This window comes from Cuculus canorus, chromosome 2, assembly GCF_017976375.1.
Source record: "Cuculus canorus isolate bCucCan1 chromosome 2, bCucCan1.pri, whole genome shotgun sequence".
NCBI classification, from domain to species: Eukaryota; Metazoa; Chordata; class Aves; order Cuculiformes; family Cuculidae; genus Cuculus; species Cuculus canorus.
In genome coordinates this window covers 155,400,481-155,419,894 of record NC_071402.1, presented here as the reverse complement: position 1 = coordinate 155,419,894, position 19,414 = coordinate 155,400,481, and the positions used below count along the sequence as shown (strand labels likewise).

Sequence of the window (19,414 nt, the reverse complement as noted above, 5' to 3'; positions counted from 1 at the left end):
TTAGTCTACAGTTTCCAGGATTCAGTCCAGATACAGCGTAACAGAGATGCCCGATTTGGTCTGCATCAGCAAGAGAGAGGGACCACAAGAATAACATGAAGCAGGTTGCCTTAGAGCAGTGAGAAAAAAGTTAATTTTTCGCTCCTGCTCTCCAGTGTCCAGGACAACATGAAGACCTGCCAAGAATCTGTTAACATAGGATATTGGTGCAGGAGAAAGCCAAAATCTATCTGTGAAAAAGTCTCAAGAGGAAAATGGGAAGAGGGAACCAAATGAAAGTGTTGGACTGAGCTGATGAAAACAGCCTCATTTTGGATAGGCAGCTAACATGATGGGCTTTCGGTAGCACCGTGGGGTGCCCACTGCACAAGAGAGAGGGCTTTGGGAAGGACATTAATCTGATTCATGATTTCTTCTGTTGGACTCATGCATGCACCCCATCTCATAATTCATATAATGATAATGCACAGGTATACAATTAGAGAATTAAATGAAGCTCTTTTGACTTGCAGACTTGTACAGGCATGAGGCTAACGAAGGTTTACAAACTGCTGGAATTAGCAGGCCAAATCCTCTGCTCTGTTAGGAGGAAAAAGAAAGGCTGAGGGACCAGAAGTTGGGGTAACACCCATAGCTGGAGGTCAGCAAAAATTACACTTGTTTAGACTCAGTCAGCCTGAGCTCAGCTCAAATTCATGGCAGTGTTGGCACAGAAGTGAACAGAGGGTGCAGTCACGATGGGGTGGACTGTGTTCATTTAGCCTACCTTTGAGCCTCACTTTCTGCATTTTTTTTCTGCTTAGCTTGGGAAACACTGGGCATCGAAAGCTGAGTTGAATGCCTGCTACCTGCACCGGCTTGGCATTTATCCCAAGGGAAGGTAGCTGAAGCCTGCAATCATTATCTAAAAGAGACTGTAATCCTGGTGGCTTTCCTTTCAGTAAACAGATCTGCTGACCCTTGGCATGCCTGTGGAGTTACGTCTGTAGAGTTATGCCTGGAATATTATTAGTTGTTGCTGAAAGCATTGGCGCGCGGTGTTATTTCACTCTGTTACACGCAGATTGTTCCGGCTAAAAATAAGTATTGAACATTAGTAAAAAAAACCCAGAATGAAAAAATCAGCATAATTTCCTGTGAGTTTAACATGCAAATCCTTCACATGAGCAAACATACTTTGAATGCACTTTTTAAAATAAGGGGGTTTTTGGGATCTGTGAAGAACTGAACGTGGAGAAGGGCGACCGAGCAGCTGATAGCTATATTCAGTATGAAAGCTCTCCTCGCTGCCTTCTGTGGGTATTTAAATCACACTCCACCACAGTGCACAAATATTTGGTTAGATAACAGTCCTTATCTTTAACATTTCTTACCTTGCTTTTTTTCTGCCTGTGGAGAGAGTGAATGGAGCTGTCCTTCACAGTACTCTGGAAAAGACACAAGGAGAAATGACATCAAAATGCACAAGAAGACCAATTATCTCTGTATGTGTCTATATATATGTATGTACACACAGATAATGTAAGTATATACAGATAATATGTGTGTGTGTATATATATATATACGTACACAGATAATATACATATGTATACACAGATAATACATATATACAGATAAAATAGGTGTGTTTATACACATTTCTCAACTTCAACTTTGAAAACCATCATAGATGAGTGTGTTCTTTTTGGTTCACTGGCAGCTCTCTACAGCTGGGAAAACCAAGCTTATTCCGTTTTGGTCAAAAATATTTGTTTCCAGAAGTCTCAGCCAAGAAACAAAACCCTAAACAGGCAGAGGGAGGTGATCCTGCCCCTCTACTCCATTCTCATAACACTCCACCCGGAATATTGTGTCCAGTTCTGGAATCCTTGACATAAGAATAATATGGAACTGTTGGAATGGGTCCAGAGAGGGCCACAAAGATGATCAGAGGGCTGCAGCACCTCCCGTACAAAGACAGGCTGAGAGAATTTGGGTTGTTCAGCCTGGAGAAGAGAAGGGTCCAAGGAGATCTTATAGCAAACTTCCAGTACTTAAAGGGGGCCTACAGGAAAGCTGGAGAGGGACTTTTTGTAAAGGCATGTAGTGATAGGACTAGGGGGAATGGCTATAAATTGGAAGGGGGAAGCTTTAGACTAGACATTAAGAAGAAATTTTTCACTATGAGAGTGGTGAGGCACTGGCACAGGTTGCTGAGGGTTTGTGTTGGAAGAGGCCTTAAAGATCGTCCAGTTCCAAACCCCCTGCCATGGAAAGAGACACCTCCCATCAGACCACGCTGCTTAAGGCCCCATCCAACCTGACCTTGAACAGCTCCACAGCTGGAGCATCCACAACTTCTCTGAGCAACCTGTGCCAGTGCCTCACCGCCCTCACAGGAAAAAAATTCTTCCTAATATGTCATCTGAATGTCCTCTCTTTCAGCTTAAAACCACTCTCGCTCCTCCTGTCCCTGCCCTCCCTGATAAAGAGCCCCTCCACAGCTTCCCTATAGTCTGGACTTATCAGTCTTTCCTGCAGTCTAAGCTCCTTTGGTATAGAGCCCTGACACATATACCGGAGAGACTGTGTTGGTGGAGAGGATCCCTGCAAAAGACTGAGAGCAGGAGGGAGCATGAACAAGCCTGCAGGAAAGCCTCAGATGTGAAATCATGTCCTACATTGCTCCTGGATCACCAGTGGAGCTGCTGAAAGAGGAAAACCATAGCTCAGTCCCTCAGAGGAACACAGGGAATTTGTGCTATAAAGTTATACCTGAGTAGGAGATGTAGGAGATATATACATACATGTATAGGAATGAGTATAGCATGGGGATGTGTGTATGCACTGAATATTTTCTCCACAGATGTAAATATGTACTGTCAAATAAAGTGGAAATCTTATGCTTGAATAAACGGTTTGTATGGGCTAGTGGATCTAGAGGAGTGTGTATTTGGTTTTGTTTGCATGTGTGAGTCTGGTGTGTATGTATAGAGTGTGTTTATGCATAAGCAGCTTACACATCATACACATCCATATCAGCACCTCTGATAACTTTATGACAATATCTGCAAGTGACGAGGGAAAGCTAAGTCATTTTTGGAAAAACAGATGCTGCGTTTCTCCAGTTTTATGAAACCAGACATGTTCTCTCTCACCCTCTTACAGCCACTTGCTGGGACAGGACATTGTTCGGATGCCGCTGGTGATTTGTGAGGGGGAGGATGGCGGCGCTTACCGGCTGTGTGGAGCTGTTGGTGTGAGCAGCAGCAGCAGCTGTCTGGGAGAGATAGAGAGCTGACAGCTCCTTCACGGAGGGTGCAGAGGTCCTCCCTTGTCCTTGGTGAAGTACGGGGCTAGTGTTGTCTGATACGTCTAAAAATGACCGCGTCCTTTCATCTGAAACAGAGACAGATGTGCATGGTGAGCTGTGTGCTGAAGATGCGAGGGCATGGCCAGCCTGGAGTGAGAGCATCGCTTACTGGGAGCTCTGCCACGTACCACTGCTGTCTGCACACCTATTCCTCCTTAGCTTCTGTCCTGTGGCCTCAAAAGTTAACATTGTGCCGTTTTGGTTGAGGGAGAAAAGGTGGATATTTCCACGCTTCTCATGGCTGAAATGAACTTAAAGCACACCTGATGGTGAACTGATGCCACCGTCTTGCCAGCAGGACACAGAGCCTGCACCCATTCCTGCATCCCTGGACAAGATCATCACTAAACAGAAGCAAGTTGGAGGATGTGAAGAAATTATGTGCATTCGACTTGAACCACTGCCCACTTTTCTCACTTGGTGGTCATAACGCTCTCCCACTGGCATCCTTCACAGGCAGTTACACTCATTTACCTCTCCCCCGGGAGCCCATTTCAGGGAATTGAGAGATGAAGAAGCTATGAGACTTGCTCAAGGATGTAGCAGGGAGTCTCTGGCAGAGCCAGAGGACTGAATCCTGCTCTTAGTTCAGAGATCTGATATTTTGAGCGGCACAAGCTCCCCTGGGGCCCCCGCTGGGGTCCAGTATGGCATTGCTGAAATGTTCAAGATATTTAGAGTTCCTCCTGCCTTTGTTAAGATGCCTCCCATGGAGATGATTAAAGCAGAGGATGTCCTTCTCTGATTTGTGGAGAAATGGCTGTTCTGGGAGGAGGTGATCTATTAGCCAGACCTCCTGAAGGATGCGCAGAGGGACTGGATGGTTGGAGCAGTCACACAGATTGGATGATGTGCAGGCCATGCTGCCTGATTCCCACCTGTGGTCCTCTGTCCCTCTTGGTCCTCATCCCCTTAAACAGGAGGGACTTTCCCTTCTTCTGAGATTGAAAGCTGTGTCCTTACCCAGAGAGATGCTCATGTGAGAATTAATGGCTCTAACACAGATGGGTTCAGTTTTCAAAGAAAGAAGCAACACTAAATTCTAGCTAAGGAATTTCTTTTTGCATTATTCTGTTAGGTGTCTGCGGGATGGCCATCTCCGCATCCCATCATAAACATATAGAGGTTTACATATATGTGATGCATCGTAATCCTACAGGTTAGTCAGGCCTGTAATTTCTGTGCTACCACAGTGAAAAAACGAGAAGATTCTCCTTTTATCTGCAGACCTGCACTGCTGCATTCGGATTTAGTGCGGTATTTGCAATGCTTTCTGTTTGAACAATGGGTTCTCTCTCCACAAATCCAGCCATTGCACTGCCAGGAAAGAGCTGATAATATGTGCACATTAGAAGCACTGCAGCAATTCTAACATTCTTTGCCCTCGAATCTCAGTCTCTAAATCACGAGATCTCATAAATAACAGACTTGATGATTCTTTTCTTTGTTTTCTGGGTTTGACTTCAGATTTCCAAGTTTTTCTCTAAAATACTGAAGGAGGTCTGCTCAGTTTTCATTTTAAAGTGACCACAGTTAATGTCATACACTAGCAGGATTCCAAGAGCTGGTGCTTTGGATGAAGTACCAGCTCCTGCGGGGACAAACATACACCAGAAAGCCATTGAGATAAGAGCAGAGGGATGCCAGTGAGCTTGTCAGACACTGGCCAGTGTGATGCTGGAAGGTGCCAAACCCCAAGGTTTCTTTTGTCCTTGGTTTCAGCTGCTCCTGCAGATGTGCAGGTATTTTGAGGCAGAACTGAGGCTGGATACACGGGCAAGCAGTTGGATGCAATACAGATTTAGCTGCCCAGTCCTGCCAGAGGTCACTGGGACAGCAGGGGAGGAAACAGAAGAAACTTCATTAATTCTTTTTTTGTTAAGTCATCATGTAAATACAGGACCTCTCTTCCCAATTTCTGCTGTCCATGGCCTAAACACTGAGTCAGAATGAATTATCCGTCTACAGCCAGCGGAGACAGTAGTACTGCTGGGGAGATTTAGTGCATTTGAATATATACGCTGCAAGGTTACAAGATAAATCACTCTCTGATTGCATCAGTTTTCCCCCACAAGAGACACCACAAGGTGTTGTCTGAATCCCTTTCTGAAATGAACAGCACTCTGGAAATGGGGAGGAGAGAGTCAAGGCATCACCGAGATGCTGCCTTTCCAGGAGCCAGTGCTGCTATCTGCTAACACAAGCTGCTGCAGTGGGTTTCTACCTTCATTTGGTGACTTGAGGCACACAATTAAAGGGGTCCATTTAGTAAAAATGGAAAGTGAAATAATTGCCAGTGAAGGTACCTCAGATTTCATAGTCTTTCCTTATTATGACTGTGCCCTGTGAGAAGAGCACTAAAAGGTGCTGAATTATCTGCAGAAAGCTTTGAAGAGGGCTTAGAAAAATCTTGCCTGAGAATCTCTCTCTTTTCTTCTACATTGATGAACTGCCTAAAGGAAAAGCAAAATTTCAGCCTGGAAAAGAAAAGGTCTCCTCCTTACAAGGTAATAAGTTCTGGCTAAGCCTCCCTGTAAGAGCAATGGGGAGAGCCGGGGAGAGCCGGGGAGAGCCAGCCTCGTTAGCTTTAAAGCAGAAAGAAAACCAAGCACAAATTTGCAGCCTTTCTGGTTGGGTCAGTGAACACAAGTTCTCATCAAGGGCATGGCAATGCTGAAAAAACTTTCTTAAAAACTACCTCTGGGAGATGGGAGAACTTTGCAGGAAAGCAGGTATCAGGTCTGCGCATGAGCATTACTGTGTTTAACCATTTCAGTGCTAGGTGCTTAGCAAAAGCATTCCCTTGTCCTGGAGCTATGGTGGTAATGTTTAATGGTCTTCTCTGACCCCAGGCTATGGGTCTTACTGCTGAGCTGATATAATTTGTGTTGGTTGGCCTGTGGGTCTGTGGGGTGAGATGCTGCACAAAGAAGAGCGATGTGCCCCTCCAGCCAAGAATGAATAATGTGACTGAAGGAAGATTTGCAGTCCATACAGTGGAAAATAGCACAGCCTCAGTGCTGCCTAGTCTTTCGTCTGTTAACTTGGACGCATGAAAGGCCACAGGGCTTTTGTTTTAATGACAGATATAATTAGACACAAGGCTTTCATTGAAGCCTTTCCCTTATCGCTTCCTTTGTTTTCTTTCCCTTTTTGACATTTTTGCACTGCACAGGCTGAGCACAGCTCTCTGTTTGCTTATCACTTCTCACAAAACCGCCTGCCTTAGATAGGGGCTGCTCAAGCCCGCCGAGCTGGTGGCTGGCTCTGCGCTCATGGAAAGTCTGGTCGCTCCATGCAGCTCTGCCTGACAAAACAGGCTGCTGCCACCCTCTAAACTGCTAATTATAGATAAGAGTGAAAGAACAACAGTTCATTCCACTTACAAGAAAGCCAAGCTGTCACGTGAGTGCAGCTAACAGCATTTAAGTGAGACCTAGGACATCTCAAGAGTTGTGAGAATGGTGCTGCTGCACAGCATTCCCTGGGAGGGAGGGAAGAACTTTCCAGTCCAGGACGCTAAAGCAAAGCCAAAGGATATTACGCAGACCTGGCTTAGGGCATCAGTTGTGTGTAGGAGATTGAGGGCATGGAAGTCCAGTTTGAGACCTGTCCCGGACTCCACCCTGTTGCCTTGCTGTGTGAAAGGGCTCCACTGGCATGTTTGGCATCCATTCTAGCGCTGAGTGATGCATCCCGTGTGGTGCTGATTGACTAGCACTGGCTGTGGCCTCAGGGATTCTAAACCTCGTATTTGAAGCACTAAACCATCCTCTGAGAGTTAAAATACAAGAAAAGAGCTCTTGAGGACCTCTCCTCCCATCCCACCCAGCATGTGGCACCCCAGTCAACAATGCTGCTAGGTGAAGGATATGGGGAATGTTCCTCCTTGCTGGGGTTTCTCCGCAAAATCTCCTTCATGCCAGCTTCTGATGCTGGGTGAATCTGCACATTTTGTGTGAGGGGCTGCAAAATTAAGACTGTCTGTAGGGAGCAACTGGCAGAGGTTTTTTAGCTCTTCCCTTGCGCAATGCATGTGCAGCTCAGGCTCAGTTTACAGCCTTTCTGCCCCATCAGCCATGCCTTCCGGCAGCAGGGGTGGCTGTGGGACCTGGAAACTTGTAGTGGGGAAAAATAATTCCTCATATTCATTTGTACTCACTGATCTTTTCAGACATGTAGGGAAAAGGCAAGGTAAAAGGCGAAAATGGGGAAAAAGACACTGAAATATTCATCTAAAAATTCACTCCCTTCCTCTTCTGTTATTGCCCATAAATCACTCAACTCACAGTCTCCTGCTATAGATAATATTACAGGTCTCTTGAACCTTAATCATGTTACATCTGACAGCCAACTCCGAACAAGTGGAAAACAAATCACTAACAAAATCCCTTCCCCCTCCTTCCCCTGAGAAAATCCCATCTCACCAGTAACACCGCGACTCAGGCTTGCCTTACTTTCTATTTAAACCACTTTATCCTATAGAGAAACAATGCTACCCACCTGCTGGTGTCCACCACCTCTCCCGCTGGCACTCCTTTGCAGCCTGGCTCCCACCACCAACCCCTTTGAGCTACCGTGCGCCTGAGTCACCTATTAAAAAAGGAAGCTGCAAGCTCAGCATCAGTCTCCCGGGTCGCCTGGCCAACCACATGTCATCGGCTTTACTCCCAAAATCAGCCGTCCTGAGCAAACACAGCTGCTAAGCAAAGCCCTTTGTGTCGCTGTGTGCGCCCCACGGCGGTCCATGAAATGGGTGTTGTGTAATGGGGCTTGAGATCATCCAGGTGCTCGCATGGGTCTTGCACGAGGTAGTGGGAAAGGGATAGCCTGTGGTGCAAGTCGTGGCAGGGTCCTATCCCTCCCTATTGCTCATTAAGAGGATCAGTGATCTGGAGAGCATCCCATCCCAGCCAGCTGAATAAAGCATTCTCCGTCAGATGCTCCTGCCTGACATCACTCCTCTGCAGATCAGCCTTGGGTTTGACATGTTCAGGCTGGATATCAGGAAAAAAATTTTCATGGAAAGGGTCATTGGGCACCGGAACAGGCTGCCCAGGGTGGTGGTTGAGTCACCTTCCCTGGCGGTGTTTAAAGGACGAGTGGATGGGGTTGCTGAGGGGCATGGTTTAGGGATTGTTAGGAATGGTTGGACTTGATGATCCAATGGGTCCTTACCAACCTCGTGATTCTATGATTCTAAGATGGCTGCTGTACCTGACATGCCCCATGCTGTGGAGCACGGATGTGTTATTTGCTCTTATTCCTTGGCAGTACCATGGCTCAGGTGCCATGAGACATTTGGCCTTTCCCATGGTGCAGGACCCAATATCCAATACTAAAAAGTCCATGGGAGCAAAGGCACCTATGTCCTGGAGCTTCTTAGCACTGGGGAAATGAGGGCATGAAAACAGTGATTTCTTTACATTGTGAAAGGAGATGTGTTTTCAAGGGAATGAAGGTGAACCTACATGGAAATTCTCCTGGGTTTGTGGTGCTCACGGCTGTTTGTTTCCTGTGAATCTTGGGCCATTACTACTATTCCTCCCCATTTGGAACGGATTGTGTGTTACTCCCATATGAATGGTCACTTCCAGATCGGTCCCTTGACTCAAGTTGTGTGGTTGGATGTGTGTCCCTATTCCCACCTGCCTGTCCCTGACATGCGTGTCACTGAAATCTCAGCAACTCTCTGATGCGCTTCGGAAGCTGAAAGGCCATCTCTACAGATGGTCCCATTTCTAAGTGCTTCTGTCCCTGGATGTGGGAGCTGCATGCGCTGAATCACACCTACCCCACCCTCCTCCCATCTTTCCTCATCTCCGTCTCCTGGAGAATCAGTCCCCTGACAGAAGTGGATCCTGAATAGTGGCCATGACTGGGCTGGGGGAATTTGCGCGGATGGGTAAGCACCCATAAAAGCTGGCTGAGAAACCAGTGCTGCTGCTTAATCCGGGAGCCTGGCAGCCCATTGGTGGTGCTCAGTCAGCGGGGAAAGGTTTAAATCTCTGGCTTCAATTCCTGTGCCAGTAGCCCTGATCCATGGGGAAGCTCTGCCAGAGGAGATACATGCCGAAGATGGTGTGGGAAGCGGAGTAGGTTGCCTCTCTGCCCCAGTTTGGAGGCTGACGAAAGGGTGAGTTGTCCAGGAATGATATGGCAAAGGCTATGCGGGATAACGTGGTTCTGGGAGAGTGAGGATTTGGGGCTGGAAAAGCATCTCCAGCTATTTCTTAGTAGCCTCATTATCTGCTCTTGAGGTTTTAGTGAACATTGATTTGTTCTGTGCTGCTTTTTCCAAAGGAAGAGGGAAAACCATAGGGACAAACCTGCAGCAGCGATCATTGATGGGATGTTAGGCAGCTTCTCGTAAAAAGTGAGGACCAGTGATGCTCTAAAACATCCTGCTTATTCTCATGGGTATTCTCTCCTGAGCCCTGGATCACACTTTGCTCTGTTTGCAAACTGCGGTGTTTTCTCTCATTTTCAGTTCTACAAAGAACAGCGTGGATCTGAAATTCAAGCTTTTTCTTTTTGCCATGGGTTGGCCAATTATGTGAGAGAATGGCAATTGTAAACATGTTTTCTTTTTTTTAGTCCAAGTTACCTTTTTGTTATAACTGCACGGGCTGGGAATCGACCTTTAAAAGTGAGAATGGAGATTTTCACATGCACACCTAACAAAGTCAGATGTAAGAACCACTGATTACAGCTTGATAACTAACAAAAAAATACACAACTTAACAACATTTTTCTTCTGATTCCACATTTTCATGAGTATCCTTTCAAATAAGTTTGTATAGCATCACACACAATAGATTCCTGATTTGGTGGTTGGAGGGCATCTCTAGTACAGATCATAAATGTAATGAATAATGCACATCTGAAAATACATATCATTCTCTTTTGAAAGGGTTTAAGAAAGATTTTGCTCTGTCTGCAAGCTGTATGTTACAATCACTTGAGCAGCTCTGGCACATAGAGCTAATATATGAATTCTGGGGTGGGAAATGGGATGAAAAGAAAAGCACCATAATGAGAGGAAGGTGCTAAACATATAAGTAAAATAAAATGATGCAACTAGAGAGCAGCTACATTGAAGAGAAAATAAGATTTAAAATATCATTTAATGCTTTAGGAATTGTCTGCTAGATTATACTCAAATAATTAACATTTTGCACATGTATGGAGTTGCATTTGCAGATCTGAAGGGGTGGAAGGGGGTGAAGGAAAACACAGCTACTGAATAGTGTCTTGTTTCCTGCTCTTAAGTTTCAAAATCAGATCTCTTTACAGTTCCCAGCACCTCTAACCTGAAGGTTCACGATCTTTACTCATTACTGTAAATATTTCTGGCTCCTCAGTGTCGGCTGGACTTTCCTTTACAGAAGCAACATCACAACCCCCAGGTAATTTAAACAGCTCCTGAGAATAGTCGGGAAAATTTAGCCTCAGGCAGAGCTGAGTATCTGCCCCAAGGCAGCTCACGGCTATTTCTGGGCTCTGCAAAAATCCAGGAATGTGAAGGACTCTATTCCTGGTACTAAAAAATGCTAAGAAGCCCTGCTGAGAGACAGCTGCGAATGGCATTGCTGGCGAGGGATGTGGCCTTCCCGAGTGGGCCAACTGCCGTGGGGTTGTCTTTCCTTACATGCCTTCAACATCACTTGGGTCGGCTCCCCTGCTTTTGGGATACAATGTGCTTAGACAAGTTGGATGCAGCACTGACTCTACCCTCAGCACTGCTTCATTCTCTGTGTTCTTCTGCTGTTTGCAAGGGTTAATGAAAACCCAGCGAATGTTTAATAAACTGCTCCCTTAGGCTGTGTATTGCTGGAATCTGGGTATCCAGCACTGCCTTCTGATGTGCTGCGGATAGTGTATCACGAACTGTTCTGGTACCCTCTAGTAATCCTTTATGTTATTTAAACAGTGGAGGTGGAGGGGTGATTCACTGAAATCATGATAAACACCAGTGCTTGCCATACAATGACAGCTGTTTCTATTTCCCTCTTTCTCTGTTTCTCTATCCCTGAATGCTGGCCAGCAGCAGGACTGTTTTATCCCTAACCCCTTTGCCAAACTCTGCACTCCCCAATGCTCTACTTTTTCCCATAAAACAGCATCTCAGCCTTTGCAGGCTACAACGCACACTGATTATTCATGATAACAGCTTCCATCCCCCTATTATCCCCTTCCCCAAGGAAAGCAATTCTGAGCTACTCGTTGGAATAACCTCTGCCTGAGGAGAGGGCTCTTCCACGTGCCACGAATACCAGACCTTTTAAGGGAAGTCCTGTCTAACCACCTCCAAAAGATACCTTGGGAATGTCTGCACAGGCATGAGCCCTTTGAGCATCACCAGCTGCACATCCCACCTGGGATGTAGAGTGCAGCTGGAATCGGGGCTTTGGCACGCATCTTAAAGCATTTCTTTGCCATGGTGTTTACGCAGGGGCATTGAATGGGTACCACAGGGCTCTGAGGAGCTCTTGAGACCTTGCCTTTGCTTTCTATTCTTATCATTATGTTTCCATACTGCTGTCTCACTGACAACCAAGAAAACTTAATACTGTTTTGGAAGAAACAGCCATAGCCTCAAAAATTTAGCAGTATGCTTTCAAGAGTAAACCCTCAAACCATTTGTACCTATCGAGTTTCTGTGGCATTTCCACTTGTTTCTGAATGAGGCAAATTGCCATGGGACAGGGGAAATGACTGACTTTAAAAGAGTAAAATACCAGGTTGTACAGTACTTAATGCAGAGATTCCTGCTACCGTGTTCAGACTCAGATCTGCAGCTTTTGCAAGTGCCAAGGAGAATTTTCATCCTCCAAGCATAAGGGTTAAGGCATCCTTGCCTGGTTCCCCCAGAAAGAAAACTTCTGCATCCTGCAAAATTCTGCATCTATTAAAGGGCCGAAAACAGCCTTTGTAGGATGTTCCTTTGAATTCCCACCCAGACTATGTCCCTTAACCTTCACTAGTGGATTATCTACCACTTTGCCTGAACAAGAACACAAGTTTTCATATTTTGCCTCTTCTTATCAAGTGATACCTCTACCTGAGACATCAACTTCACCTCTTTCCATTAATTCTTGTTTCCTAATAAAATCTGAAGCTAGTTCATATATTTTCCAGCAAAGATTTGGGTGAAAAATAGAGACCTGGTGGGAACAAGGAAAAGTTAGAGAATTTCTGTTATTGTCAAGGCAGTCAGTAGGATGTGTATCTCAGATGGAAATGTTAACCACAGCCAAATGCGTGAGCAGAAAAACACTGCTTTCATCTCAGGCTGTTGCGGTCAGGCCCTTCATACAGAGACTGAGGGGCAGCACCAACACCTGGAGTCCTGTCTCTCTTCTGCTGGCCACGACATAGACTTCAGAGACAAAAGGCTTTGGCAAATGTATAATTGGGTATAAGGCACACCTGTGCACACACAGGGGTAGGTCTCTGCTCAATATTAGAGTGGCAAACGTTTTTGGAGTCACTTTCCATACACGAGTACAAATAGGGAGCGGTATAGCCATATTAATGCTGCTGACCCAACAGGTTCCTGAAGCCCTTTATATGCATCAGGGTCACAAATGCATTTCTCAGCCCTCCATGGAGACCGGGAGAGAAGAGGTAATGAAAGAAATTCTGTCTTTAACTGATCTTTCTCTGCCTTCTGTTCTCTAGGGATGTAAGATGAAGAAAAGCTCACTTCCCTCTGAACAGTCCAAATTTTGCTGCCTATTGCCTACCAGCTCTGACCACAGTTTTGATCTGAAAGGTTCCCCCTCTGCCCCAGCATCCACCCAGCTCAACCAAATCCCACACAGATTCTTTCATTGCTGGTCACAGTGACCAGAGTCATGGTAAATAACAGTATTCTCTGAGGAGAAAGCACTCACTGAGATCTGGCCCCATGAATTTAAGCCTCAAAGCTAGGAACATCAATATTTCAGGACAGGGGAAAAGCACACATCTACAATGCTCTGTTTCAGTCTTGAACATGTCCAAGCACCTTTGATGATGGTGTTGAACTAGACCAAAGCCACCACCTGCGGAACACAAAGACAGCACCTTCTGCAGCAGAGGGTGAGATTTACCAGGCTCTGGGCCAACAAAATAAAATTCATGGCTTTCCATCAGCTACAATGCCACTTTCACAGCATGAGGTGCTAAGCATCCTCATTTGTCTGGCATTTTAGCATCAACCTGAGATTCACATTCACACAGCACTTCACTCCACTCTAATCTACTCCAAACTTACTTACAGGGAGGTCTCAGTAGTCCCAACAGCTGTGTCACACTGTAGTCAGCTCCAGTAGAAAATCTTTGTGAAACTCACGGCCAGGAGTCCTTAGTGTATCCTGCACGGACCCCTGCTCCACTCCCCACACCGTCAGTCCTGTTCACTGCCTCCCAGGGGTCCCTGGCAGCTGGTTTTATCACTGAGCTCTGGGCTATGTTGAGAGGATGAAACACTTGGTCTATTTTTAGAGGAGTAAAATTGCTCTTCCACCAGGCTGAGTCAATCATGAGTTTTAGCAACCCAACACAGAGGCTGGGAAAGTCTGGGGGCCTGGCTTATTTTCAGGATTTATTCATTCAAAATACCTCTGTTGTAATCCAGCCTAGAATGGGGATGATCCCAGGCAGTGGTGCAGTGGGAAGAGGCGTTTTCCTGTCTCACCATCATGTACTCGAGTTGAGATCTTCAGGACCAGGCCACCATCACCTCTGGCCACAGACAAAGTTTTAACGGAAAAGCTGGGAAGGTGACAGATATTAGCTACATTTTTTCATTCTTTATTTCCTCATCAGTTCCAATGTTTTAGAACCAAGAAAGAAAAATACATATCTTAGGAAATTAAGGGAAGCATGTCTGCCAAGAAGGGCAATAGAGCTATCTTCATGGTCAGCTGGGAATCATCCCCATCCCTGCAGTTCCCCTGTCAGCAATGTGGTGCTGTAGGTAGCTGCTCTCAGTGGACTTTGGAGAGGGATAACAATGAAACACTCAGCCCTGAAGGTTTCTCAATAGCCTCAAAGATCAGTTGGATAACAGGGGCTATTTTTAGCATATTAATGGTGGGTAAAACTCTGCACCAGAGATGGGAACCCTGACCTGGACATGCTGATTTACAAATAGAAACATAATAGATCTGTGGCTTATTTTAACAGTTTGCCTTTACCAGGCCGGGATAGTGATACAGCTGAGGTAACCAGTAACATTCGAATCAGGCCCAGGTGTCCTGTATTTGGTTTACTTTTCTGACACCTTTAGAGAGCATATGCTTGAGTAAATCACCATGTGGTAATGAAAGGAAATGTGACTTGGCTATGGCAGTACCAGAAGTCACCATCACCCGAGATAAAACACTCACTCAGAGGTGCTCAGGATCAAAAAACACAAGAGAACCATGCTTTTCCCCACCCTGGTGTTCCCATCCAGTAGCCGCCCAGGCCATGCCCACGGGCCACTGCACCCAATGCTAGAAAAGAGGGGACAGCAGTGGTGGGTGAGTGATACATGGATGTGAGCTGTGCTGGAGCACTTTGGGCAAAACCTATCTGTTTTATCTGCTAGCACAGAGCTGTCTTAACCTTTCTCTGTGGTGTGTTTGTACAGCATGTAGCACAAGGACATCTCAATTTCTGCATGGCTTGTTGTTCGCAGGAAGATCTTGGCAGCATTATGCTGAGTAGGTGGTCCCCAAAGAGACTTCATGGTCTTTCACAGAATTATAGAATCACCAGGTTGGAAAGGACCCACTGGATCATCGAGTCCAACCATTCCTGACACTCTCTTAAACCATGTCCCTAAGCACTTCATCCACCCATTCCTTAAACACCTCCAGGGAAGGCGACTCGACCACCTCCCTGGGCAGTCTGTTCCAGTGCCTGATGACTCTGTGAAGAATTTTTTTCCGATGGCGGAGCTTCAGGCCATTCCCCCTTGTCCTATCCTCAGTCACTTGAGAGAAGAACCCAGCTCTCTACTCTCCACAACATCCTTTCAGGTAGTAGTAGAGAGTAATAAGGTCTCCCCTCAGCCTCCTCTTCTCCAGGCTAAACAACCCCAGCTCTCTCAGCCGCTCCTCGTAAGACTTGTTCTCCAGCCCCCTCACCAGCTTCATCACCAGCTTTGCTCCAAAGGCCCAAGCAATTTGTCACTGATGATTTGCTAGTTTGATTTCCTTCATTTTTTTGGTTCCCTCCTCCTGAGTACCTTTGCTGGAGTTTTACTAGAGGTCCTGCTGCCCCCCTCTTTCCTCCATAGGTCTGCAGGTATCAGCCCCTGGAGAGGATGCTACACATCAACCAGGCTGCAGTTCAGTGTGCGATTGGGTTTCCTCACCAACATAGCATCACATCCAGCTCCACATGATCATCTGTTTTTACTGAAGCTCCTGGAAGGGCTCAGCTTCCTCCTGTCATAGCCCAGTTTCTTTAAACGTTCTGCAAGTCTACGAATTACCAGTCCACTGCTGTCTGTGCTAAGGCTGGTGCCTAGAAAACCATCACTCCTCCTTCTGAAGTGTTCTCTCAGTTCTTTGTTGCTTCCTTCAATATGTGAGTATCAGAGAAAAGAGCTAATTCAGAATGGGTTGAAATTTAACTGTCAAGGGTTGGGGGAAATACAGACACCCTTGTTTCTGCTGCGTGCTGAGGAGAAGACTGTACATTGTGTATGATGGCTGTGAGTGAGGGAACATAAAGCAGCTGAGGAGGTGCAGACTGGTCTGTGGGAGTATATCCCACAATGTGAAGAAGGAAAGTGAAGGATATTGTTAGGAGCGTGATAGATCTTTGGTTGCCAGCCAGATGGTGAATCAAAGGGCTGGGGATAGCAGGGGCTGTCGGTAAACTTGTACCTTCTCAGGTAACGTGAACTGGGTGGCAGGGGTGTCAGCAAACACAGTGGGAGGTTGGGAACAGAGGTATCATCTTATTTATTTCTCACAGATGGAGGGACACAAAGGCAAGAGGTGAAGGGCAGAGCACAATGGCTTGGTCAGCAGCTCACGATGGGCATGTGTGTCTGTGTCCTGTGGTGTGCGTATGCCAGCAGGAACACATAGGATGTACGCCTTTATTATGTGGAGTTCTCTCTTCATCCACAACATATATATGCCTGCCTGTCTGTCGAGCTGCGATGTACAACGCATGGGCAAGGGTGGTGGTCTGCCTGCATGCATGACTGGCTGTTGATTTTACTGTTGTCTCTCTTTCTGCCCTCAGGAGAAAAGTCTGGTCTGCTGTGTGTTGTGACTCCCACACGTGTCCCCTATATCAATGCCCCAGTAAACAGTTCCTGACAGCACTCTCCTGCAAACCTCTGAGATCTGAGCTACCTGACAGCTCCGCACAGCTCCTGGAGAAGGGTTTTTCTCCTCCTGCCTGGAAGACAGTGACTAAATAGAAAACAGGAAATAATAATAAAAAAAGAATATAATCAATGTGGTCCTGGGCCTTTCTGAGAGGCACTGGGAGTTTGATGGGGGAGATCAGAATCCTGGGGGCATGTGGGTCTGGAGCAGAGCACAGCCCTGAACCTTCGACTGAGATGGAATTGCTCTTGCTGGGAGCTGAGAGAAAGGATGGCAGGGGCTTGGCAGGGGAAAGGTTCTTTAGGTTAGATCGAGTGACAGCACAGACTAGAGCTTGCAGGTAAGGCCAACTAGACAGGACTAGCCTATCTGTTTTGATCGCTGCTGCTGACCCGGACTCTGGCAGAGCTCAACCAGACATGAGCAGAGGCTGACAATTCCTTTGCCCTCCATGATGCTCCCACAGCATCTCCCCAGAGAGGTGTCTGTGATCCCAGTATCCCCAACCAGCTATCACAGAAGCTGAGGAAGGCGAAAGGAGACGGATGTCACCTGCTTCTGTCCCTTCTTTCTGCAATGTGGGGTGCTCTAGTTGGGGGGCAGATGGATCTCATGCTTAAACACCTGAAGTTTCCCTCCTGGCTGAGTAGCAGAGGAAAAAAGCACTTAGAGCTGGACATACTGACCACTTACAGGAGTCCTAACATTCAACTGCTGCTTGTCACATTCATGAAAAGAAACTGCTGAAAGGGAAAAGAGCTTTTAAGGATTATTTTGACTGCAGGACCCTCTATCATCGCGAGTACCAGAGCTGCTTTGAACTGAGAGTCATCTGTAGCACACGCATTCCCTCCGCCTTTCAGACCTTTCCAGCCCACTAGGGATGTACTCCTAAATATGTCTCCTGAACAGGTAGCTGCAGAGGGGAGGATGCTGGCTGCAAGGCTCCAGGTCACGGAGAGATGGAGGGTAACAACCTTCCTCCAGCGCTGGGGCTGAGATGCAGTGTCCAGTGCCTGCTGTGCAGCAGCTTTCTTGTGGAGAGCAGTTTTGAGACCAAAGAGGGACGGTTTCATTGTCACTAGATGGCACCGCACCCCCTTGCAGGGGAAAGTGCTGGTGCTACAGAGAGCAAGGGAAAAAACATCCCTTATGAAACGAGCTTTGCATCCAAATCTGGGCCTCCCTGCATGCAGGATGGGGGATCCCAGCACTTTCTGCCCTCTCCTTTGGCACACTACTTCTTGCCTTGAAAGTTCCCTGTTAGGCAGAGGTCAAAACGAGTATGGAATAGAAAGGAGAATGGGAAGGAGGGAATTAAATGTATTTTGGAGGCTGTCTGGATGCTCTGCAATTTGCAGTCGTGTCAGGCTCCAGTTTCATCTTTGCTCTTCACTGAGGTAACATCCTTGTGTGCCCTTCAGCTAAAAGCACTGAATAATGGAGCTATATTAATACATACTTGTACAGGCATATGTGTGTGAGCTGGGGGAACGACAGGCCTGCCCCTCTTTTTCTTTCTTGGCCATGATTTTCTTCTCTCTCATTTCCAATATTCATCTAGATGTTCTTAATTTTTAAACCTAGAGTACTCTGGAGACTCCACCTGCATCAAATTATCTGGTGCTTTCTCCTCTTTCATATTAAAGAATTCAAATTTTCCACCATTTCTCTTTGGGGAAATGGTTCTTTGATTTACCATCTTAGTTCCTAGCAAGTCTTTTGTTCTACTGTGTAAGTCTTCCACTGCTCAGTTTAATCTCATTACTGCTAACTATAACTGCTTGGACTTCTTCAATTAGTGACTTGGTGATGCTTTCGGTAGCACTTTCCTCCCAATCATCTGATATCATCAATGTGACTGAGGATGTACCCTGCCTAGTTTAGCTGCCTGGGAATGGGCTTTTCTAAGGAGAGTAGCAGCCTCCCCCTCTGAGCAACACTCAAATCTCCAGCAGTGTCTCGGAGACAACTATGTTGTGGCTAGAAGGATCTTCAGCAACTGGTGCTTTGACTTCATGTGTGGTTATTCAGATTTGAACTGTTGCATGGACCTGTGTTTGCTGATAAGTCAAATGCCAATCAGCAGAGCTATCTTGAACACCGCCAAACTGTTGTCCTCCATATCACAGTGTCCCAGACCTGAGAACTGTGCTCTGTGCTTAACCTTACAACATTGTGTGGCTTCAGACTGCTCGACGCTGCCTTCCCCTTCCCAGGTCCCTCCATCAACTGGGTATCTCCTCCTCAGCCCGGGGGAAGGGCTGTGGGGCAGTCACTGGGTGATGGTGACAGGTATTTCCCAGACACATCTTGTCCCACAAGAGATAAGGGACAGCTGTTTCCTGGACTTTTTAGGAAGCATTACAGCTCCTGTCTCTGAGCAAATCCAGAACCTACGTCAGAGGTTGCTATCATATTCCCACTTCCTTGGCTGCTCTTGCATCCCTAGAAGGACCCCACACCAAATAAACACTAAGCCTACCAAAGAAGCCGTTCTGGAGATGACATGAAGTCTTTGCTATTACAAGGCCTTTGAGTCAGGGGCTGGAGAGCGGCGTAACAGTCTAAGATAGACCATGATTCATCGTATGCCAGCCAGAAGAAAAGATATTCCTCACTTTGTAAAAGTCACATGGCAGATAATATTGTGATCATGTTTAGTAAGATAGCATGGTGACTTTGTGTGCTTTGATATTAAAAAAAGATCTCAGCAACACTATGCAAATTTCAGCT

The 19,414-nt window shown here is 46.4% G+C and overlaps 1 protein-coding gene across 4 annotated transcripts in view; it reads right to left on the bottom strand.

The window, feature by feature from the left end:
- Window positions 1-19,414, bottom strand: part of XIRP1 (xin actin binding repeat containing 1) — a 35,307-nt gene that overhangs the window by 8,855 nt on the left and 7,038 nt on the right. For 2 of the 4 annotated variants that reach the window (XM_054058987.1, XM_054058986.1), the window contains exons 6-7: window positions 3,219-3,379; window positions 1,374-1,427 (exon numbers count right to left, since the gene is read on the bottom strand). In XM_054058987.1, coding sequence (XP_053914962.1) covers window positions 1,374-1,427; window positions 3,219-3,379 — 215 coding nt within the window. Of the gene's footprint in view, window positions 1-1,373; window positions 1,428-3,218; window positions 3,380-7,856; window positions 7,910-13,618; window positions 13,756-19,414 lie in introns of those variants that run through there. The other 2 variants (XM_009558293.2, XM_054058988.1) reach the window with 2 other exon arrangements.